The sequence below is a fragment of the Hemitrygon akajei genome, chromosome 23 (assembly GCF_048418815.1).
Source record: "Hemitrygon akajei chromosome 23, sHemAka1.3, whole genome shotgun sequence".
Classification (NCBI taxonomy): Eukaryota; Metazoa; Chordata; class Chondrichthyes; order Myliobatiformes; family Dasyatidae; genus Hemitrygon; species Hemitrygon akajei.
In genome coordinates, this window is record NC_133146.1 from 8,162,717 (window position 1) to 8,181,795 (window position 19,079).

The 19,079-nt window shown below is 49.4% G+C and overlaps 1 protein-coding gene across 2 annotated transcripts; it reads right to left on the minus strand.

The window, feature by feature from the left end:
- Positions 1 to 8,590: 8,590 nt before the first annotated feature.
- On the minus strand, positions 8,591 to 16,723 carry LOC140715052 (uncharacterized). 2 transcript variants are annotated; one of them, XM_073026781.1, is made up of 3 exons: positions 16,601 to 16,723; positions 14,173 to 14,304; positions 8,591 to 10,310 (listed from the first exon to the last, which is right to left on the minus strand). In XM_073026781.1, exon 3 carries the CDS (start codon positions 10,214 to 10,216, stop codon positions 9,611 to 9,613), a length of 606 nt encoding a protein of 201 aa, XP_072882882.1. In that variant the 5' UTR covers positions 10,217 to 10,310; positions 14,173 to 14,304; positions 16,601 to 16,723; the 3' UTR covers positions 8,591 to 9,610. The 2 variants fall into 2 exon arrangements, with proteins under 2 accessions (XP_072882882.1, XP_072882883.1); XM_073026782.1 differs by lacking the exon at positions 14,173 to 14,304.
- Between the last annotated feature and the right edge of the window lie 2,356 nt (positions 16,724 to 19,079).

The window sequence follows — 19,079 nt, forward strand, 5'->3', positions numbered from 1 at the left end:
GAGAGAGGAGAAGAGGGGGGAGAGAGAAGAGGGGAGAGAGGAGAAGAGGGGAGAGAGAGGAGAAGAGGGGGGAGAGAGGAGAAGAGGGGGAGAGAGGAGAAGAGGGGGAGAGAGGGGAGAGAGAGGAGAAGAGGGGGGAGAGAGGGGGAGGGGGAGAGACAAAAGCAGCACGATGGAACAGGCAGTTCAGATGTTAGTGGGGGGGGGGGGGTATATTACTGTAGCAGGTTGTGTCGTGCTATTACAGCCCCAGCAATTGGAAGAACAGAGTTCATTCCCACCACGGGCTCCCCATGCCCACTGGGTTTCCACTGGGTGCTCTGCTTTCCTCCCACATACAGGTTAGGGTTAGAAAGTTGTGGGAATGCTACTTTGGGAAGAGTGGCAACACTTAACGGCTGTTCCAAGCACATCTTCAGCCATTTCACCCGATGTTTCAATGTACCTGTGACAAATAAAGCTAATATTTCAAAAATCAAATTGCACAACTAGATTGGGGGAGGCAACAGCTAGCAGGGGGGAGTTGGACATCAGCAGTAGGAACGCAGGCTGTAACGTACACGGGAAGATGGAGGTGCCTGACGCCAGGCCTTTAATCTACATACGGAGTGGGAGGAACAAATTAGTAATAATGTAGCATCTAAACCCTTCTCCCTTCAGGCAGAACGTGCACAGACATACAGACTCATGGACAGCTTCAATCCCCGGTTGTCAGATTGTTAAACAGACTCCTGACCTCACTATATACCTCATTATGATCTTTCACTTTATTGTTTGTCCACACTGCACCTTCTGCTCTTTTTACTTAAAGATACAGGACATTCCAGCCCAATAAGCCCGTGCTGCCAAATCACCCCCATGTGACTACCAGCCCTCATGTTTTTGGAGTGTGGGAGGGAACAGGAGTATCTGGAGGAAACCCACGCAGCCTCAGAGAGACGGTAGACAGTGGCAGATTTGAACCCAGGGTGCAGGCACAGTAATACTGTTAGGTTAACCACTATGCTACTGTGCTGCCCACTCTGTAGCTGTTACACTTTACTCTGCATTCTGTTATTGTTTTACCTTGTTCTACCTCAATGCACTGTGTAATGATCTGATCTCTTCCCAGAGAAGACAAACATTTCTCTGATCTTTTCCCAGACAAGTCGAGCATTTCCCTGATCTTTTCCCAGACAAGTCGAGCATTTCCCTGATCTTTTCCCAGACAAGTCGAGCATTTCCCTGATCTTTCCCCGGGCAAGTCGAGCATTTCCCTGATCTTTCCCCGGGCAAGTCGAGCATTTCCCTGATCTTTCCCCGGGCAAGTCGAGCATTTCCCTGATCTTTTCCCAGACAAGTTGAGCATTTCCCTGATCTTTTCCCAGACAAGGCAAGCATTTCCCTAATCTTTCCCAGACAAGTTGAGCATTTCCCTGATCTTTCCCCGGACAAGTCAAGCATTTCCCTGATCTTTTCCCAGACAAGTCGAGCTTTTCCCTGATCTTTTCCCAGACAAGTCGAGCTTTTCCCTGATCTTTTCCCAGACAAGTCGAGCTTTTCCCTGATCTTTTCCCAGACAAGTCGAGCTTTTCCCTAATCTTTTCCCAGACAAGTCGAGCTTTTCCCTGATCTTTTCCCAGACAAGTCGAGCATTTCATTGATCTTTTCCCAGACAAGGCGAAGCATTTCCCTGATCTTTCCCAAACAAGTCGAGCATTTCCCTGATCTTTTCCCAGACAAGGCGAAGCATTTCCCTGATCTTTCCCAAACAAGTCGAGCATTTCCCTAATCTTTTCCCAGACAAGTCGAGCAATTCCCTGATCTTTCCCCAGACAAGTCGAGCATTTCCCTGATCTTTTCCCAGACAAGTCGAGCATTTCCCTGATCTTTTCCCAGACAAGTCGAGCATTTCCCTGATCTTTTCCCAGACAAGTCGAGCATTTCCCTGATCTTTTCCCAGACAAGTCGAGCATTTCCCTGATCTTTTCCCAGACAAGTCGAGCATTTCCCTGATCTTTCCCCGGGCAAGTCGAGCATTTCCCTGATCTTTCCCCGGGCAAGTCGAGCATTTCCCTGATCTTTCCCCGGGCAAGTCGAGCATTTCCCTGATCTTTTCCCAGACAAGTTGAGCATTTCCCTGATCTTTTCCCAGACAAGGCAAGCATTTCCCTGATCTTTTCCCAGACAAGTCGAGCATTTCCCTGATCTTTCCCCGGGCAAGTCGAGCATTTCCCTGATCTTTCCCCGGGCAAGTCGAGCATTTCCCTGATCTTTCCCCGGGCAAGTCGAGCATTTCCCTGATCTTTTCCCAGACAAGTTGAGCATTTCCCTGATCTTTTCCCAGACAAGGCAAGCATTTCCCTAATCTTTCCCAGACAAGTTGAGCATTTCCCTGATCTTTCCCCGGACAAGTCAAGCATTTCCCTGATCTTTTCCCAGACAAGTCGAGCTTTTCCCTGATCTTTTCCCAGACAAGTCGAGCTTTTCCCTGATCTTTTCCCAGACAAGTCGAGCTTTTCCCTGATCTTTTCCCAGACAAGTCGAGCTTTTCCCTAATCTTTTCCCAGACAAGTCGAGCTTTTCCCTGATCTTTTCCCAGACAAGTCGAGCATTTCATTGATCTTTTCCCAGACAAGGCGAAGCATTTCCCTGATCTTTCCCAAACAAGTCGAGCATTTCCCTAATCTTTTCCCAGACAAGTCGAGCATTTCCCTGATCTTTCCCCAGACAAGTCGAGCATTTCCCTGATCTTTCCCCGGGCAAGTCGAGCATTTCCCTGATCTTTTCCCAGACAAGGCGAAGCATTTCCCTGATCTTTCCCAAACAAGTCGAGCATTTCCCTAATCTTTTCCCAGACAAGTCGAGCAATTCCCTGATCTTTCCCCAGACAAGTCGAGCATTTCCCTGATCTTTTCCCAGACAAGTCGAGCATTTCCCTGATCTTTTCCCAGACAAGTCGAGCATTTCCCTGATCTTTTCCCAGACAAGGCGAAGCATTTCCCTGATCTTTCCCAAACAAGTCGAGCATTTCCCTAATCTTTTCCCAGACAAGTCGAGCATTTCCCTGATCTTTCCCCGGACAAGTCAAGCATTTCCCTGATCTTTTCCCAGACAAGTCGAGCATTTCCCTGATCTTTCCCCGGGCAAGTCGAGCATTTCCCTGATCTTTTCCCAGACAAGTCGAGCATTTCCCTGATCTTTTCCCGGACAAGGCGAAGCATTTCCCTGATCTTTTCCCAGACAAGTCGAGCATTTCCCTGATCTTTCCCCGGGCAAGTCGAGCATTTCCCTGATCTTTTCCCAGACAAGGCGAGCATTTCCCTAATCTTTCCCAGACAAGTTGAGCATTTCTCTGATCTTTCCCCGGACAAGTCAAGCATTTCCCTGATCTTTCCCCGGGCAAGTCGAGCATTTCCCTGATCTTTCCCCAGACAAGTCGAGCATTTCATTGATCTTTTCCCAGACAAGGCGAAGCATTTCCCTGATCTTTCCCAAACAAGTCGAGCATTTCCCTAATCTTTTCCCAGACAAGTCGAGCATTTCCCTGATCTTTCCCCGGACAAGTCAAGCATTTCCCTGATCTTTCCCCGGGCAAGTCGAGCATTTCCCTGATCTTTTCCCAGACAAGTTGAGCATTTCCCTGATCTTTTCCCGGACAAGGCGAAGCATTTCCCTGATCTTTCCCAAACAAGTCGAGCATTTCCCTAATCTTTCCCCGGGCAAGTCGAGCATTTCCCTGATCTTTCCCCAGACAAGTCGAGCATTTCCCTGATCTTTCCCCAGACAAGTCGAGCATTTCCCTGATCTTTCCCCAGACAAGTCGAGCATTTCCCTGATCTTTCCCCAGACAAGTCGAGCATTTCCCTGATCTTTTCCCAGACAAGTCGAGCTTTTCCCTGATCTTTCCCCAGACAAGTCGAGCATTTCCCTGATCTTTCCCCAGACAAGTCGAGCATTTCCCTGATCTTTCCCCAGACAAGTCGAGCATTTCCCTGATCTTTCCCCAGACAAGTCGAGCATTTCCCTGATCTTTCCCCAGACAAGTCGAGCATTTCCCTGATCTTTCCCCAGACAAGTCGAGCATTTCCCTGATCTTTCCCCAGACAAGTCGAGCATTTCCCTGATCTTTCCCCAGACAAGTCGAGCATTTCATTGATCTTTTCCCAGACAAGTCGAGCATTTCCCTGATCTTTTCCCAGACAAGTCGAGCATTTCCCTGATCTTTTCCCAGACAAGGCGAAGCATTTCCCTGATCTTTCCCAAACAAGTCGAGCATTTCCCTAATCTTTTCCCAGACAAGTCGAGCATTTCCCTGATCTTTCCCCGGGCAAGTCGAGCATTTCCCTGATCTTTTCCCAGACAAGTCGAGCATTTCCCTGATCTTTTCCCGGACAAGGCGAAGCATTTCCCTGATCTTTTCCCAGACAAGTCGAGCATTTCCCTGATCTTTCCGCGGGCAAGTCGAGCATTTCCCTGATCTTTCCCCGGGCAAGTCGAGCATTTCCCTGATCTTTTCCCAGACAAGGCGAGCATTTCCCTAATCTTTCCCAGACAAGTTGAGCATTTCTCTGATCTTTCCCCGGACAAGTCAAGCATTTCCCTGATCTTTCCCCGGGCAAGTCGAGCATTTCCCTGATCTTTCCCCAGACAAGTCGAGCATTTCATTGATCTTTTCCCAGACAAGGCGAAGCATTTCCCTGATCTTTCCCAAACAAGTCGAGCATTTCCCTAATCTTTTCCCAGACAAGTCGAGCATTTCCCTGATCTTTCCCCGGACAAGTCAAGCATTTCCCTGATCTTTCCCCGGGCAAGTCGAGCATTTCCCTGATCTTTTCCCAGACAAGTTGAGCATTTCCCTGATCTTTTCCCGGACAAGGCGAAGCATTTCCCTGATCTTTCCCAAACAAGTTGAGCATTTCCCTAATCTTTTCCCAGACAAGTCGAGCATTTCCCTGATCTTTCCCCAGACAAGTTGAGCATTTCCCTGATCTTTTCCCAGACAAGGCGAGCATTTCCCTAATCTTTCCCAGACAAGTTGAGCATTTCCCTGATCTTTCCCCGGACAAGTCAAGCATTTCCCTGATCTTTCCCCGGGCAAGTCGAGCATTTCCCTGATCTTTCCCCGGGCAAGTCGAGCATTTCCCTGATCTTTCCCCAGACAAGTCGAGCATTTCATTGATCTTTTCCCAGACAAGGCGAAGCATTTCCCTGATCTTTCCCAGACAAGTCGAGCATTTCCCTAATCTTTTCCCAGACAAGTCGAGCATTTCCCTGATCTTTCCCCGGACAAGTCAAGCATTTCCCTGATCTTTCCCAAACAAGGCGAAGCATTTCCCTGATCTTTTCCCAGACAAGTCAAGCATTTCCCTGATCTTTTCCCAGACAAGTCGAGCATTTCCCTGATCTTTTCCCAGACAAGGCGAAGCATTTCCCTGATCTTTCCCAAACAAGTCGAGCATTTCCCTAATCTTTTCCCAGACAAGTCGAGCATTTCCCTGATCTTTCCCCAGACAAGTCGAGCATTTCCCTGATCTTTTCCTGAACAAGACAAACATTTCCCTGATCTTTCCCCAGACAAGTCGAGCATTTCCCTAATCTTTTCCCGGACAAGTTGAGCATTTCCCTGATCTTTCCCCAGGCAAGTCGAGCATTTCCCTGATCTTTCCCCAGACAAGTCGAGCATTTCCCTGATCTTTCCCCAGACAAGTCGAGCATTTCCCTGATCTTTTCCCAGACAAGTCGAGCTTTTCCCTGATCTTTCCCCAGACAAGTCGAGCATTTCCCTGATCTTTCCCCAGACAAGTCGAGCATTTCCCTGATCTTTCCCCAGACAAGTCGAGCATTTCCCTGATCTTTCCCCAGACAAGTCGAGCATTTCCCTGATCTTTCCCCAGACAAGTCGAGCATTTCCCTGATCTTTCCCCAGACAAGTCGAGCATTTCCCTGATCTTTCCCCAGACAAGTCGAGCATTTCCCTGATCTTTCCCCAGACAAGTCGAGCATTTCATTGATCTTTTCCCAGACAAGTCGAGCATTTCCCTGATCTTTCCCCAGACAAGGCGAAGCATTTCCCTGATCTTTCCCCAGACAAGTCGAGCATTTCCCTGATCTTTCCCCAGACAAGTCGAGCATTTCCCTGATCTTTTCCCAGACAAGTCGAGCATTTCATTGATCTTTTCCCAGACAAGGCGAAGCATTTCCCTGATCTTTCCCCAGACAAGTTGAGCATTTCCCTGATCTTTTCCCAGACAAGTCGAGCATTTCCCTGATCTTTTCCCAGACAAGTTGAGCATTTCCCTGATCTTTTCCCAGACAAGTCAAGCATTTCCCTGATCTTTTCCCAGACAAGTCGAGCATTTCCCTGATCTTTCCCCGGGCAAGTTGAGCATTTCCCTGATCTTTCCCCAGACAAGTCGAGCATTTCATTGATCTTTTCCCAGACAAGTCGAGCATTTCCCTGATCTTTCCCCAGACAAGGCGAAGCATTTCCCTGATCTTTCCCCAGACAAGTCGAGCATTTCCCTGATCTTTCCCCAGACAAGTCGAGCATTTCCCTGATCTTTCCCCAGACAAGTCGAGCATTTCCCTGATCTTTCCCCAGACAAGTTGAGCATTTCCCTGATCTTTTCCCAGACAAGGCGAGCATTTCCCTAATCTTTCCCAGACAAGTTGAGCATTTCCCTGATCTTTCCCCGGGCAAGTTGAGCATTTCCCTGATCTTTCCCCAGACAAGTCGAGCATTTCCCTGATCTTTCCCCAGACAAGTCGAGCATTTCATTGATCTTTTCCCAGACAAGGCGAAGCATTTCCCTGATCTTTCCCCAGACAAGTTGAGCATTTCCCTGATCTTTTCCCAGACAAGGCGAGCATTTCCCTAATCTTTCCCAGACAAGTTGAGCATTTCCCTGATCTTTTCCCAGACAAGGCGAGCATTTCCCTAATCTTTTCCCAGACAAGTCAAGCATTTCCCTGATCTTTTCCCAGACAAGTCGAGCATTTCCCTGATCTTTTCCCGAACAAGTCGAGCATTTCCCTGATCTTTTCCCAGACAAGTCGAGCATTTCCCTGTGTTTTGGTACACATGATAATAATAAATTATTACCAATAAGTACTGGACTGCGTCACCCATTCAGGAGAGAGATGGAATTCTTCACCCACAAGGTACAAAATCATTGCCCAATACTTTACTCAAGGTCTGGGAAGGCTTAGTCACCGAGTAGATTTAGAACGGAGATTGATATATTTTAATTAAGGGAATCAGAGTACCACACTGAAAGATGAGGCACAACCTTATTGAATAGCAGAACAGGATTGATGGGCTGAATGGCCTATTCCTGATGCTTTTTTAAATGTTATTATATCAAGTCCGGTGGGCCAGCTCTCTCGAGGAGACCTCACACACAGCAGCTTCCCAGAGCTGTCACAGAAACGTCACTGCATCTTATCTGATCCTGGCTGCCCCGGGTTACATACACCTAACTTATGAACATCCCTGCAAATCAATGAGCTCCCATAACATTCTTAAAACGTCCTACAAACAACAGAAGAGGCAGCGGGCAGTCAAGGTTTCTGCCCAAGTCAGTTGTCTGCCCCTCTCCCGGTGGTCCATGCCGGTGCCCCTGGAGAAGGAAGTATGAGGTGCGTAAGGTATAATGGGGGCAACACGCACAAAACACTGGAGGAACTCAGCAGGCCAGGCAGCAAATATGGAAAAACAATCGATGTTTAGGGCTGAAACCCTTCAACTGGACTGGAGAAAAAAGCTGAGAAGATTTAAAAGGTGAAGGAGAGGAGAGAAACACAGCGTGATAGGTGAAAGTGGGAGGGGTGGGGGTGAAGTAAAGAGCTGGGAAGTTGATTGGTGAAAGAGACAGAGGGCTGGAGAAGGGGGAATCTGATAGGAGAGGACAGAAGACCATGGAAGAAAGGGAAGGGGGAGGAGCACCAGAGGGAGGGGATGGGCAGGCAAGGAGATAAGGTGAGAAAAAAGTGGATGGGAAATGGTGAAAGGGGGCCATTACTGGAAGCTGTAGAAATCGATGTTCATGCCATCAGGTTGGAGGGTTCCCAAACGGTTTACAAGGTGTTGTTCCTCCAGCCTGAGTGTGGCCTCATCACCACAGTCTCCCAATCTACGCCGGGTCCCACCGAATCACTAGAGGCCACATCGGGAGCACCGGACACAGTATATAACCCCAACAGACTCACAGGTGAAGTGTCACCTCACCTGGAAGGACTTTTTGGGGCCCTGACTGTGAGGGAGGAGGTGTTCCGCTAAGTGCCAGGAGGATCAGTGGGGAGGGATGAATGGACAAGGGAGTCACGTGGGGAGCGATCCCTGCGGAAAGTGGTGGGGGGAGGGAAAGGTGTGCTTGGTAGTGGGATCCCATTGCAGATTTCTCCTTCACCTTTTCCCTCTCTCACTTTTATCATCTCTCCTTGCCTGTCCATCCCCTCCCTCTGGCGCTCCTCCCCTTTTCTGTCTTCCATGGACTTCTGTCCCCTCCTGTCAGATTCCCCCTCCTCCAGCCCTGTATCTCTTTCACCAATCAACTTCCCAGCTCTTCACTTCATCCCTCCCTCTCCCGGTCTCACCTGTCACCTGGTGTTTCTCCCCCACCTTTTAAATCTACTCCTCAGCTTTTTATCCCCAGTCCTGATAAAGGACCTCTGGCCGAAACGTCGACTGTACTCTTTTCCATAGATGCTGCCAGTGTTGTGTGTGTGTTGCTTGGACTTCCAGCACCTGTCCCTTTGTTTATAACGGGGTCTGTCCAGCAATGGTGAGCTCTCAGGGGTTTGAGGGTGTAACGACCACGTTACCATGAATAGTGTGTATTGTGAAGTGCTGTAATATTGTTTTCCTGCGATACCGTAACCAGCTTTGGAAAAGGAAAATGAACAGCGGAATTTCTGGTCACTTTTAGTAATGGGAGTTGCTCATCAGCTTCTGATCCCATTCCCGACTGCGCCGCGGCGAGCGGTGTGGTCAGTGTGGCAGAGTTCGGCTTGTCTTTGGAACGGTCTGTGGAAACGGAACGCATTCAGCTCCCAGACAGCCAGTCTGTCAGTGTTTAAAAACGAGTTCAGAATCTATCAGTCCCTGCTCCTCCATCGCGTGTCAAGATGCCAAGCCCTGCTTGGACCAAGTGGATGGGCAGGCTGGGGTTTCCCGGAACCTCCTCGTGACGCTGTGTGCTCGTTGTTACAGTACGGTACTGTCGCGTTGGCTTGTTAGCTCACATACGAAGAGAGGTTGCCTCAGTAACATACCGGTTAGCGTCATCACTTTATAACGCAGGCGGACCGCCAAGCAGGGTTCAATTCTCACCACTGACTGTCAGAGGTTTGTAAGTTCCCCCCGTGACCGCGGGGGCTGCCTCGCACACTCCAAAGGTGTAGGCGTTAGGGCTCGGGGTAGTGAGTTCTGACTGTGCTGTGTTGACGCTGGAAGCACAGCAATACTTGCGGGCTGCCCCCAGCACATCCTCGGACCGTGATGGTCATTGACACAAACGACGCGTTTCACTGTTTGTTTCAATGTGCGTGACAAATAAAAGTTAATCTTGTTGATCAGTTCGCGCCACAGCAGTATCCCCCGTTCGACCAGTGCCCTCCGCGAGGAGCTCTAGCGCCTGGACTTCCGCCTGTGCTTTTCGGACACCTCGCTCTCATCGTCACTGGGCGTGGGTGGTCTCCGAATAATCTTCTTCTCCACCTTGTACTTCTGCTCTGCGACGCGGGGCTCCGCCTTCACCAGGTACTCCCCGTTCTGGTAGGTGATGGTGACAAACGTCTTGGGGTAGGTGCCGTACACGCGCCGCAGCTCATCGTGCAGGAAGTCGGGCACTTCCCTCCTGGGGCCGAACGTCTGCTCCAACTTGCCCCAGTGCAGGTCCCCCCTCAGGGTGGAGCCTTCAGGCCAGGCGCCTGAGCTGAGAGCCGGCTGCTGGGCCTGATAGGCACCGTACGGATAACTGGGCGGGTACTGGTAGGGAGCAGGGTTTGCCGGTGTTGGGAACCAGAATGGAGAGACGTAGGGAGCTCCGTAGAAGTGATGGTACTCAGTATAGTTCCCGACTCCTTCACGCTCAGAGTTTGCATCGGTCATGACTATCGTCAGCGGCCGACTGGAGAAGTTGTGCATCCGAATAGGAGGCAGCACAAAGGGATCGGTGAGCATGGTGACCCTCCAGGGGGCAGGAGGTCCGTAGGGTCCAGCCGCTGGGTACATGCTTGAATTCAGCGGTCTCTCCGTTGCCGGCTCAGTGCACGACGGAAGGCGCTGTTGCTATTTTCCGCTGACACTGGCATCAGTTTCCAGCGGGCTGTGGAGGGAGGGGAACACTGTTTATTCTTCCCCACAAACTTCACGGTTTCCTTCAACCAAGTGAGTCTCAGTCACCATCCTCCCCTAATTCCACGTCCCACCTCCCTCCCCCGGTTCTACATCCCGCCTCCCTCCCCCGGTTCTACGTCCCGCCTCCCTCCCCCCGGTTCTACGTCCCCCCTCCCTCCCCCCGGTTCTACGTCCCGCCTCCCTCCCCCCGGTTCCACGTCCCCGTCTCCCTCCCCCCGGTTCTACGTCCCCCCTCCCTCCCCCCGGTTCCACGTTCCCCCCCTCCCTCCCCCCCGTTCCACGTCCCCCCTCCCTCACCCGGTTCCACGTCCCGTCTCCCTCCCCCCGGTTCCACATCCCCCCCCTCCCTCACCCCGGTTCTATGTCCCACCTTCCTCTCCGTGGAGGGATGTGGATGATAGACAGGAAGAGGAAATTCAGTATAACCCACCATCAGATTAGACCTAACCTCACCATCAAACCAGCAGATGAGGGGGTGCTGTAGTAGTCTGGCGGACCATCCTCTACCTTGCTGAGGCATGTCGACAACTCTCAGACACCTCCGCTTACTTTCCCCTCAAACAGGACCCCACTAAGGAGCACCAGGCCATTGTCTGCCACACCATCACCAACCTTATTAACTTTGGGGATCTCCGATCCACTGCCACCAACCTCATAGTTCCCTCACACCATACCTCTCGTTTCTACCTCCTACCAAGATCCACAAGCTTGCTGGTCCCGGTAGACCTGTTTTTTCTGCCCCACTGAACTCATATCTGCATACCTCAACTCTGTCTTATCCCCCATAGTTCAGGCCCTCCCCACCTACATCCACGACACTTCACACACTCTGGATCTTTTCAATGATTCAACTCTGGCATCGAGCATCTTATTTTCACTATGGATGTCCAGTCCCTATATACCTCCATCCCCAAACACTGATCCCTCCTACCTACACCATGTCCATATCCCCCCATCTTCCTTACATCCATTTACCTATCCAAATGCCTCTTAAAAGCCTCTATTGTATTTGCCCCTACCACCATACCAGGCAGACCTGCCCCTCACATCCCCCTTGAACCTACCCCCTCTCACCTTCAATGCACACCCTCTGGTATTAGACATTTAAACCTGGAAACATACTCTCTGAACACTCTATCAATGCTTCTGATAATTTTATAAACCTCTATTAGATACCCCACTCAGCCTCTGGCGCTCCAGAGAAAACAGCCCAGGTTTATCCAGCCTCTTGTGACAGCACACGCCCTCTAAACCAGGCAGCATCCTGGTAAACCTCTTCTGCTCCCTCTCCAAAGCCTCAACATCCCTCCTACAGTGGGGCGACCAAAACTGTATGCATTCTCCAGACGTGGCCTGACCAGAGCTTTATAAAGTTGCAACACAACCTCCTGACTTTTGAACTCAATGCCCCAACTAATAAAAGCAAGTGTCGCATAAGCCTCTTAACCACCTTACTGACCTACGTGGCCACTTTCAATGAGCTATGAACTTGAAACCCAAGACCTCTCTGCTCAGCAGCTCTGTTAAGGATCTTGCCCTGAACAGTGTCCTGTCTCCTTGTGGGGCAACACATCACATTCATCTGGGTTAAACTCCATCTGGGTTAAACTCCATCTGGGTTAAACTCCATCTGGGTTAAACTCCATCTGCCAATTCTTTGCCCTTATCCGCAACTGATCTATATCACCCTGTATTCTTTACCAGTCTTCTACATTACTTACAACTCCACCAATCTTGGCATTATCCACAAACTTACTAACCCACCCATCTACATTTTCATTCATACACATAACAAACAGCAGAGGTCCCAGTACAGACCCCTGCAGAACACCACTAATTATTGACATCCAGCCCAAACAGCCAATTTGCCACAGACCCAATTTATCTAAATCTGTGGATTAGCCTCTCATGAGGGACTTTGTCAAACGCCTTACTCGAATCCATGTTAACAACATCCACTGCCCTACCCTCATCAATCTCTCCCATCACCCTGTCAAAAGAAATTGGTAAGATATGATTTACCCCGCACAGACATGCTGGCTCTGCCTAATTAGGCCATGGATTTCCAAACACACATACATCCTATCCCAAAGAATCTTGTCTAGCAATTTCACTACAACTGAGACTCACCGGTCTATAGTTTCCTAGATTTTTCCTTGTCCCCTTCTTAAATAGTGCCACTCACCAGTCCCCCGGGACCTCACCTGTGCCTAGAGAAGATGTGAAGATACTGATCAAGGCTCCAGCAATCCCTCATGCCCTAGGGACTCATCCATCTTAATACTCATTAGGAGGCCCAATGCTTCTACCTCCTTGACCTCTAAATGCCCCAACATAATTATACACTCAGCACCGATCTCCTGGTCCTCCATGTCCTTTTCCTTAGTAACTACAGAAGTAAAGCAAACACAAAGGAATCTATAGATGCTGGAAATCCAAAGTGACACATACAAAATGCTGGAGGAACTCAGCAGGCCAGGCAGCACCTAGGGAAAGGAGGAAACAGTTGACATTTCGGGCTGAGACCCTTCATCAGGACTGGAAACTACCACTACTACGTCAGCTCGGGCCTAGGGGGCCGGCGTTGGGCATAAAGGACTGGAAAGGAAGAGGAGAAGTCAGAGTAAGAAAGTGGGGGGAGGGGAGGAAGAAGTACAAAGTGGTAAGTTGAGACTGGGGGTGGGGGTGAAGTAAAATACTCTTTAAGGACCTCACTCTCATTCTCCACATCCAAGCAAATGTTCACCTCTTTATCCTGAATGGTCCTACCCTGTCGCTAGTTATCCTCGTGCTCTTGATGTATGTATAAAATGTCTTGGGATTCACCTCAATCCTAGTCACCAAGGACGTTCCATGGCCCCTCCTGGTTTCTTCATACTCCTCGTGTGCTCAATTTCATCTTCACTTCTGAAGTTTTACATACTTTTCCTTTTCTAAACTCATCCCCTCTCTGGACATCCAAGGTTCTCTTATCTTTCCATCCCCCTCCTAACGGGAACACACCTTTCCTGTTCTCTGTCCAATTGATCTTTAAACACCCTCCTCATGTCCGATGTGGACTTGCCAGAGAAAAGGCGTTCCCAATTAACGCTTCTTAGTTGCTGCCTAATGCTCTCGTAATTTGCCCTACTCCAATTTAAAACTCTCCCACGAGGACCAATCCTATCCTTAGTCATTCTGAAAGTTAAGGAGTTGTGGTCACTGTTCTCTAACTGCTCACCCACTGAGAGGTCAGTCACCTGGCCAGGCCCGTTACACAACACTGTCCAGTATGGCTCCTCCTCTCGTTCTACCATCTACATGTCAATTCCAAAAACCCTCCTGGATACACATAACAAATTCTGCCCCGTCTAAACCACTTGCACAAAGGTCACAGTTTATATTAGGGAAAGTTGAAATCCCCCAATGTCAACAACCCAATTATTTTTACATATTTCTGTAATCTGTTTGCATATCTATTCCTCAATGTCCCAGTGACTATTGGGGGTCGGGGGCATCTGTAGTACCATCCCATCAGTGCGATTGCTATTCCTGAGTTCTACTCAAAAAGACTCGGAGTCTGACTCCTCCATTACGTCTCCTGAGTCCAGCTGTGACATTGTCCCTGATTAGAAATGCAACTCCCCCACCCCCACCACTTTTTATTTTCTTCTCTATCTTTCAAAACTCTGGTACATTAATCACCCATTTCTGCCCGTCTCTCAGCCAAGTTTCTGTAATGGCCACAACATCATGGTTCCATGTACTGATCCATGCTCTAAGTTCATCACCTTTACCCATAACACCCCTAGCATTACAACACACACTACAAACTAGCTGACCCATCATACCTGTTATTTCAGTTTTGCCTACGTCATGGGCCACTCCAGCACTCTACTGTTCTGTTCTTCGGGAATGTCGGGAAAGAAGACCTGGAAAGTCGGATGAGGCCAGGCACAAGAGATTCTGCAGATGCTGGAAATCTGGAGCCAAACATACAAAGTGCCAGAGGAACTCAGCGGGTCAGGCAGCGTCCACGGAGGGGATGTTTTGGGCCGAGAGCCTTCACCGACAGTTAGGGAGGGGGTGAGGAGCAGAAGCTGGTAGGTGACAGGTAAATCCAGGTGAGAGTGGAAAGGCAGGTGAGTATTCAATCTGCTAATTTATTTATTTATTCAGATATGGTTTGGATTAGGCCCATACGTCTCTTTGAGCACACCAATTTAACCCTTACAATGACCAACTAACCTACCAACAACCGGGACATCTCTGGACTGTGGGAGGAAACTGGAGCACCCAGAGGAAACCCACACGGTCACCGGGAGAAACTCCTTACAGACTGTGGTGGGACTTGAACCCTGGTTGCTGGAACTGTAAAGCGTTGTGCTAACCACTGCGCTACCGTGCTCCCCCTATGTGGGAGAGAATAAAGGAGTAATGGGAGATGCAGAGAAGTGATCAGTGGGAGGAGCAAAGCGTTGAAGATGAATTTAATGGGAAAGGACAGTAAGAGGCAATGTTGAGGATTTGTCGAGCATTGGTCAGAATGCACGTGGAGTTCTGTGAGCAGTTTTGGCCCACGTATCTAAGAAGGGACGCGCTGACATTGGAGAGGGTCCAGAAGAAGTATATGAGGATGATCCCAGGAATGAAAGTGTTAATGTAAAAGGAGTTTTTGATGGCTCTGGGCTTGTTCTCACTAGAGAACAGATTGGATAGATTTTTGCATAGTAGGGTAGGGGAATTAAGGGTCATGGGGAAAAGGCAGGTGGGTGGAGAGGAATCCAAGGCCAAATCAGCCATTATCTTATTGAATGGTGGAGGAGGCTCGACGGGCCAGATGGCCGACTCCTGCTTCTCTTTCTTATGTAAGAGTTTAGAAGAATGAGGGGAGCGGGGGGATCTCATTGCAACCTTTTGAATGTTGGAAAGGCCTAGATATAGTGGTCACAGAGAGGAGGTGATGAGCAGCTGGTGCATATCACAAGTCCTGTTTACACAACCACTGACTCCAGGCAGACAATCTCTGAAGAGTACTGATAATGACTGGGGCCCCCTGCCCCGGAGAGGCTAATTCGCCAAGAACAATCATGGTCATGGAAAGACCATGATCACCCACGTCATATGACACGGCGCAAAATGAACGAAAAAGCTGTGGGAGAGTCTAGGACGGGAGTGCATAGCTTCAGAATACAAGAAGGTCCCTTCAGAACAGAGATGAGAAGAAAGGTGGCGAATCTCTGGAGTTCGTTGCCGCAGAGACTGTGGGAGCCAAGTCAGTGGGTATATTCAAAATGGAGGTGGATAGATTCTCATTTAAAGGTAACGGGGGAAAGGCAGGAGAATGGGGTTGAGGGAAATGAATCCGTCATGGGGTAGAGCTGACGGGCAGGATGGCCTGATTTTACCCCTATGACTCAAGGTCATAACAATGAGTTAGAACCGGATACACGCAGAAAACCGCAAACAATAAATGAAAGCGGATTATAGACTGCAACTCGGGAGAATAAATGTTACTCTGACTCTCCCACGAACTCACTAATTGTGAATTACTGCCCTGACGCAACGCGGAGTCAGAACAATGTGCGACCTTCAAATACATCGTGTTTCTGGCAACAGCTTAGTAAACACAAAGTACACTGCAGATGCTGTGGTCAAATCAACACGTAGCGATATGTTACCAGACCTCTCACGTATGTGGTTTCTAATACCTGAGAGGGGGTAATTTCAGAGGAGGTGTGAGGGGCAAGTGTTTCTCCCCCCCCCCCCCCCATACACACACACAGAAAGCGGTGGGTGCCTGAGGTAATGGTGCAGACAGAAACATTCCGGACTTTGAAAAGCCGTTCAGATCGCCGCATGAATATGAGGAAAATGCAAAGCATGTGGACATTGTCTGAACGGAAGAAAATAGTTTAGTTGGCCATTTATTTGATCACTAATTTATTTGGTCCGGAACGACATTGTGGGTCTGTTCCGGTGCTTTACTCTTCAGCGAGCGCCTCTACTTCAAACGATTATGCCGCATCCGTTTGGAAAGAAATGGCCAGGCGGCTCTTGGGAACTCAAAGGCTGGTTTACGGATTTCTTCAATGAATACGAAAGGATTATGATAATTTGGGGGAAACGACCGATACAAACACATCCGCTCCCCTCCTGAATGCGTTCTTAATTCAGCCTTCTGTGTACTAACCGAACCCACTCCGTTCAGCGACTTTCTCTTCTGATAAAGCAGGTGTAAAGCAGTTAGTTAACGGAGGGAGACGGGACAGCACTTACCTGGGTGTTAGGCTCAGCCAGGGTGGTGAGTGGTTGCGGGGGACCCCGTGCAGCCGGCCGCCGGAGGCTGGGGGAGAGGCGAGCGCTGACTCCCCAGTCCCCTCTCCCAGCTTCACACGCTGGCTCTCTGGCCAGACCGGGTTGCCGTGACCCCGTAACCAGGCGGAGGTGGGAGGAGAAAACAAGGCTGGGAGGGTAGGTGGAACAAGAGTGAAGGGAGTGAGGAATGTTAGCAAGGTAAAATTTGAGGCGAAGTAAAAGGGAGGGGGCGGAGACAAAAGTTCTAGTGTTTTCTTATATAATTTAACACAACGTTAAAATAACACCGCGGTTCCGAATCAATGGGGAAATTGCTGAAATGTGATCTCACCCGAGAGGCGACGTCCACTTTGTGCACAGGAAGATCCCTCGCACAGCCGGATGAGATCGAGGGTAATGGCAGAAGGCCATTCGGCCCATCGGGTCCTGCACAGCATTCCATAAGATCTTGTTTGATCTTTTACCCCGGCCATCTAACGACAAAGACCCGACGCAGACTGGGAGACCACTTCGCTGAACACCTACGCCAGAGAAAGCAGGATCTCCCAGTGGCCGCACATTTTACTTCCACGTCCCATTCCCATTCTGATATGTCTATCCATGGCCTCCTCTACTGTCAAGATGAAGCCACACTCAGGTTGGAGGAACAACACCTTATATACCGGCTGGGTAGCCTCCAACCTGATGGCATGAACATTGGTTTCTCTAACTTCCGTTAATGCCCCTCCTCCTCTTCTTACCCCATCCCTTATTTATTTATTTTCCCTTTTTTTCTCTCTCTCTCTGTCCCTCTCACAATCACTCTTTGCCTGCTCTCCATCTCCTTCTGGGGCTCCCCTTCCCCTTTCTTTCTCCCTCGGCCTCCTGTCCCATGATACTCCCCCTTCTCCAGTTCTGTATCCTTTTTGCCAATCACCTTTCCAGCTATTAGCTTCACCTCACCCCCTCCCGTCTTCTCCTATCATTTCGTGTCTCGCTCTCCCCCTCCCACTTTCAAATCTCTCACTATCTCTCCTTTCAGTTAGTCCTGATGAAGGGTCTCAGCCCGAAATGTCAACAGTGCTTCTCCTTATAGATGCTGCCTGGCCTGCTGTGTTCCACCAGCATTTTGTGTGTGTTGCTTGAATTTCCAGCATCTGCAGAGTTCCTCGTGTAGGAGCAGGATTAGGCCATTTGGCCCACCGAGTCTGTTCTGCCATTCCATCGTGGCAGATCCATCTCCCTCTCAACCCCATCTCCTGCCTTCTCCCTGTAAATGTTCACACCCTGACTAATCCAGAACCCATCAACCTCCGCCTTAAATACAGCCACGTTGTCCTGTACTAATTCCACACACCTCGATCCAGCTGGTATCTGCAAATCTACCTCTGCATTGGATGTATCTGGTGGCTGCACCTCTAGGGTACAAAGTTCAGCTTTATATATCTTGCCTACATCAAAACATACAGACAAATACCTCGTTTGTATCAAATCATATCAGCGAGGATCGTGCTGGGGGCAGCCCACAAGTGTCACTAACATAGCGTGCCCACAATTTTTTTAACTTATTGACACACAGTGAGAAATAGGCCCCTCTGGTCCTCCGAGCCACGCCGCTCAACAATCCCCCAATTTAATCCTAGCCTAAGTATCGAACAATTTACAATGACCAATTAACCTACCAGCCAGAAGGCCTTACAACTGTGGGAGGAAACCAGAGCACCAGGGGGAAGCCCCGCAGTCACAGGGAGAACATACAAACTCCTGACAGACTGTGGCAGGAACTGAACCTGGATCACCTGCACCGTAAAGCGTTATGCTAACCACTTTGCTACCATGCCACCACCCACCCCCACTAACCCTAACCCCGTATGTCTTTGGACTGTGGGGGGAAACCAGAGCAGCAGGAGGAAACCTCACAGTCCCAGGGAGGACATACAAACCCCTAACAGACAGCGGCAGGAACTGAATGCCGGTCTTCCTATCAGAGGCACTGTAATATTGTTGTATTAACCACAACGCTACTGTGCTGTAGCAGACACAACAGTGGCATTGAACAGACAAGGACTGGAGGGAGATTGACCATGTGCAGACAGATAGGTTTAATCTTGCATTAGGGTCAGCACAGACATTGTGGGCCGAATGGTCTGTTTCTGTGCTACATTGAGTGTTCTATGTTCTTTCCTTGTCACAAACGTAGATGGTGGTCAAGCAATGGTCTAAAACCCTTGTAAGATTCAATATTTACCTTTATTTATCACATGTACATTGAAACTGACGGTTAACAACCAACACAGCACAACCCCAGGATGTGTTGGGGGCAGCCCGCAAGTGTTGCCACCCATTCCAGCACGAACATCGCGTGTTCACAATGTTCAGAACGACACAGAACACTATAAGCATCAAAATCATAACATCAAAGCAAGCCCTGTTTCTCAAATCCATCCTTCTGCACACCCTC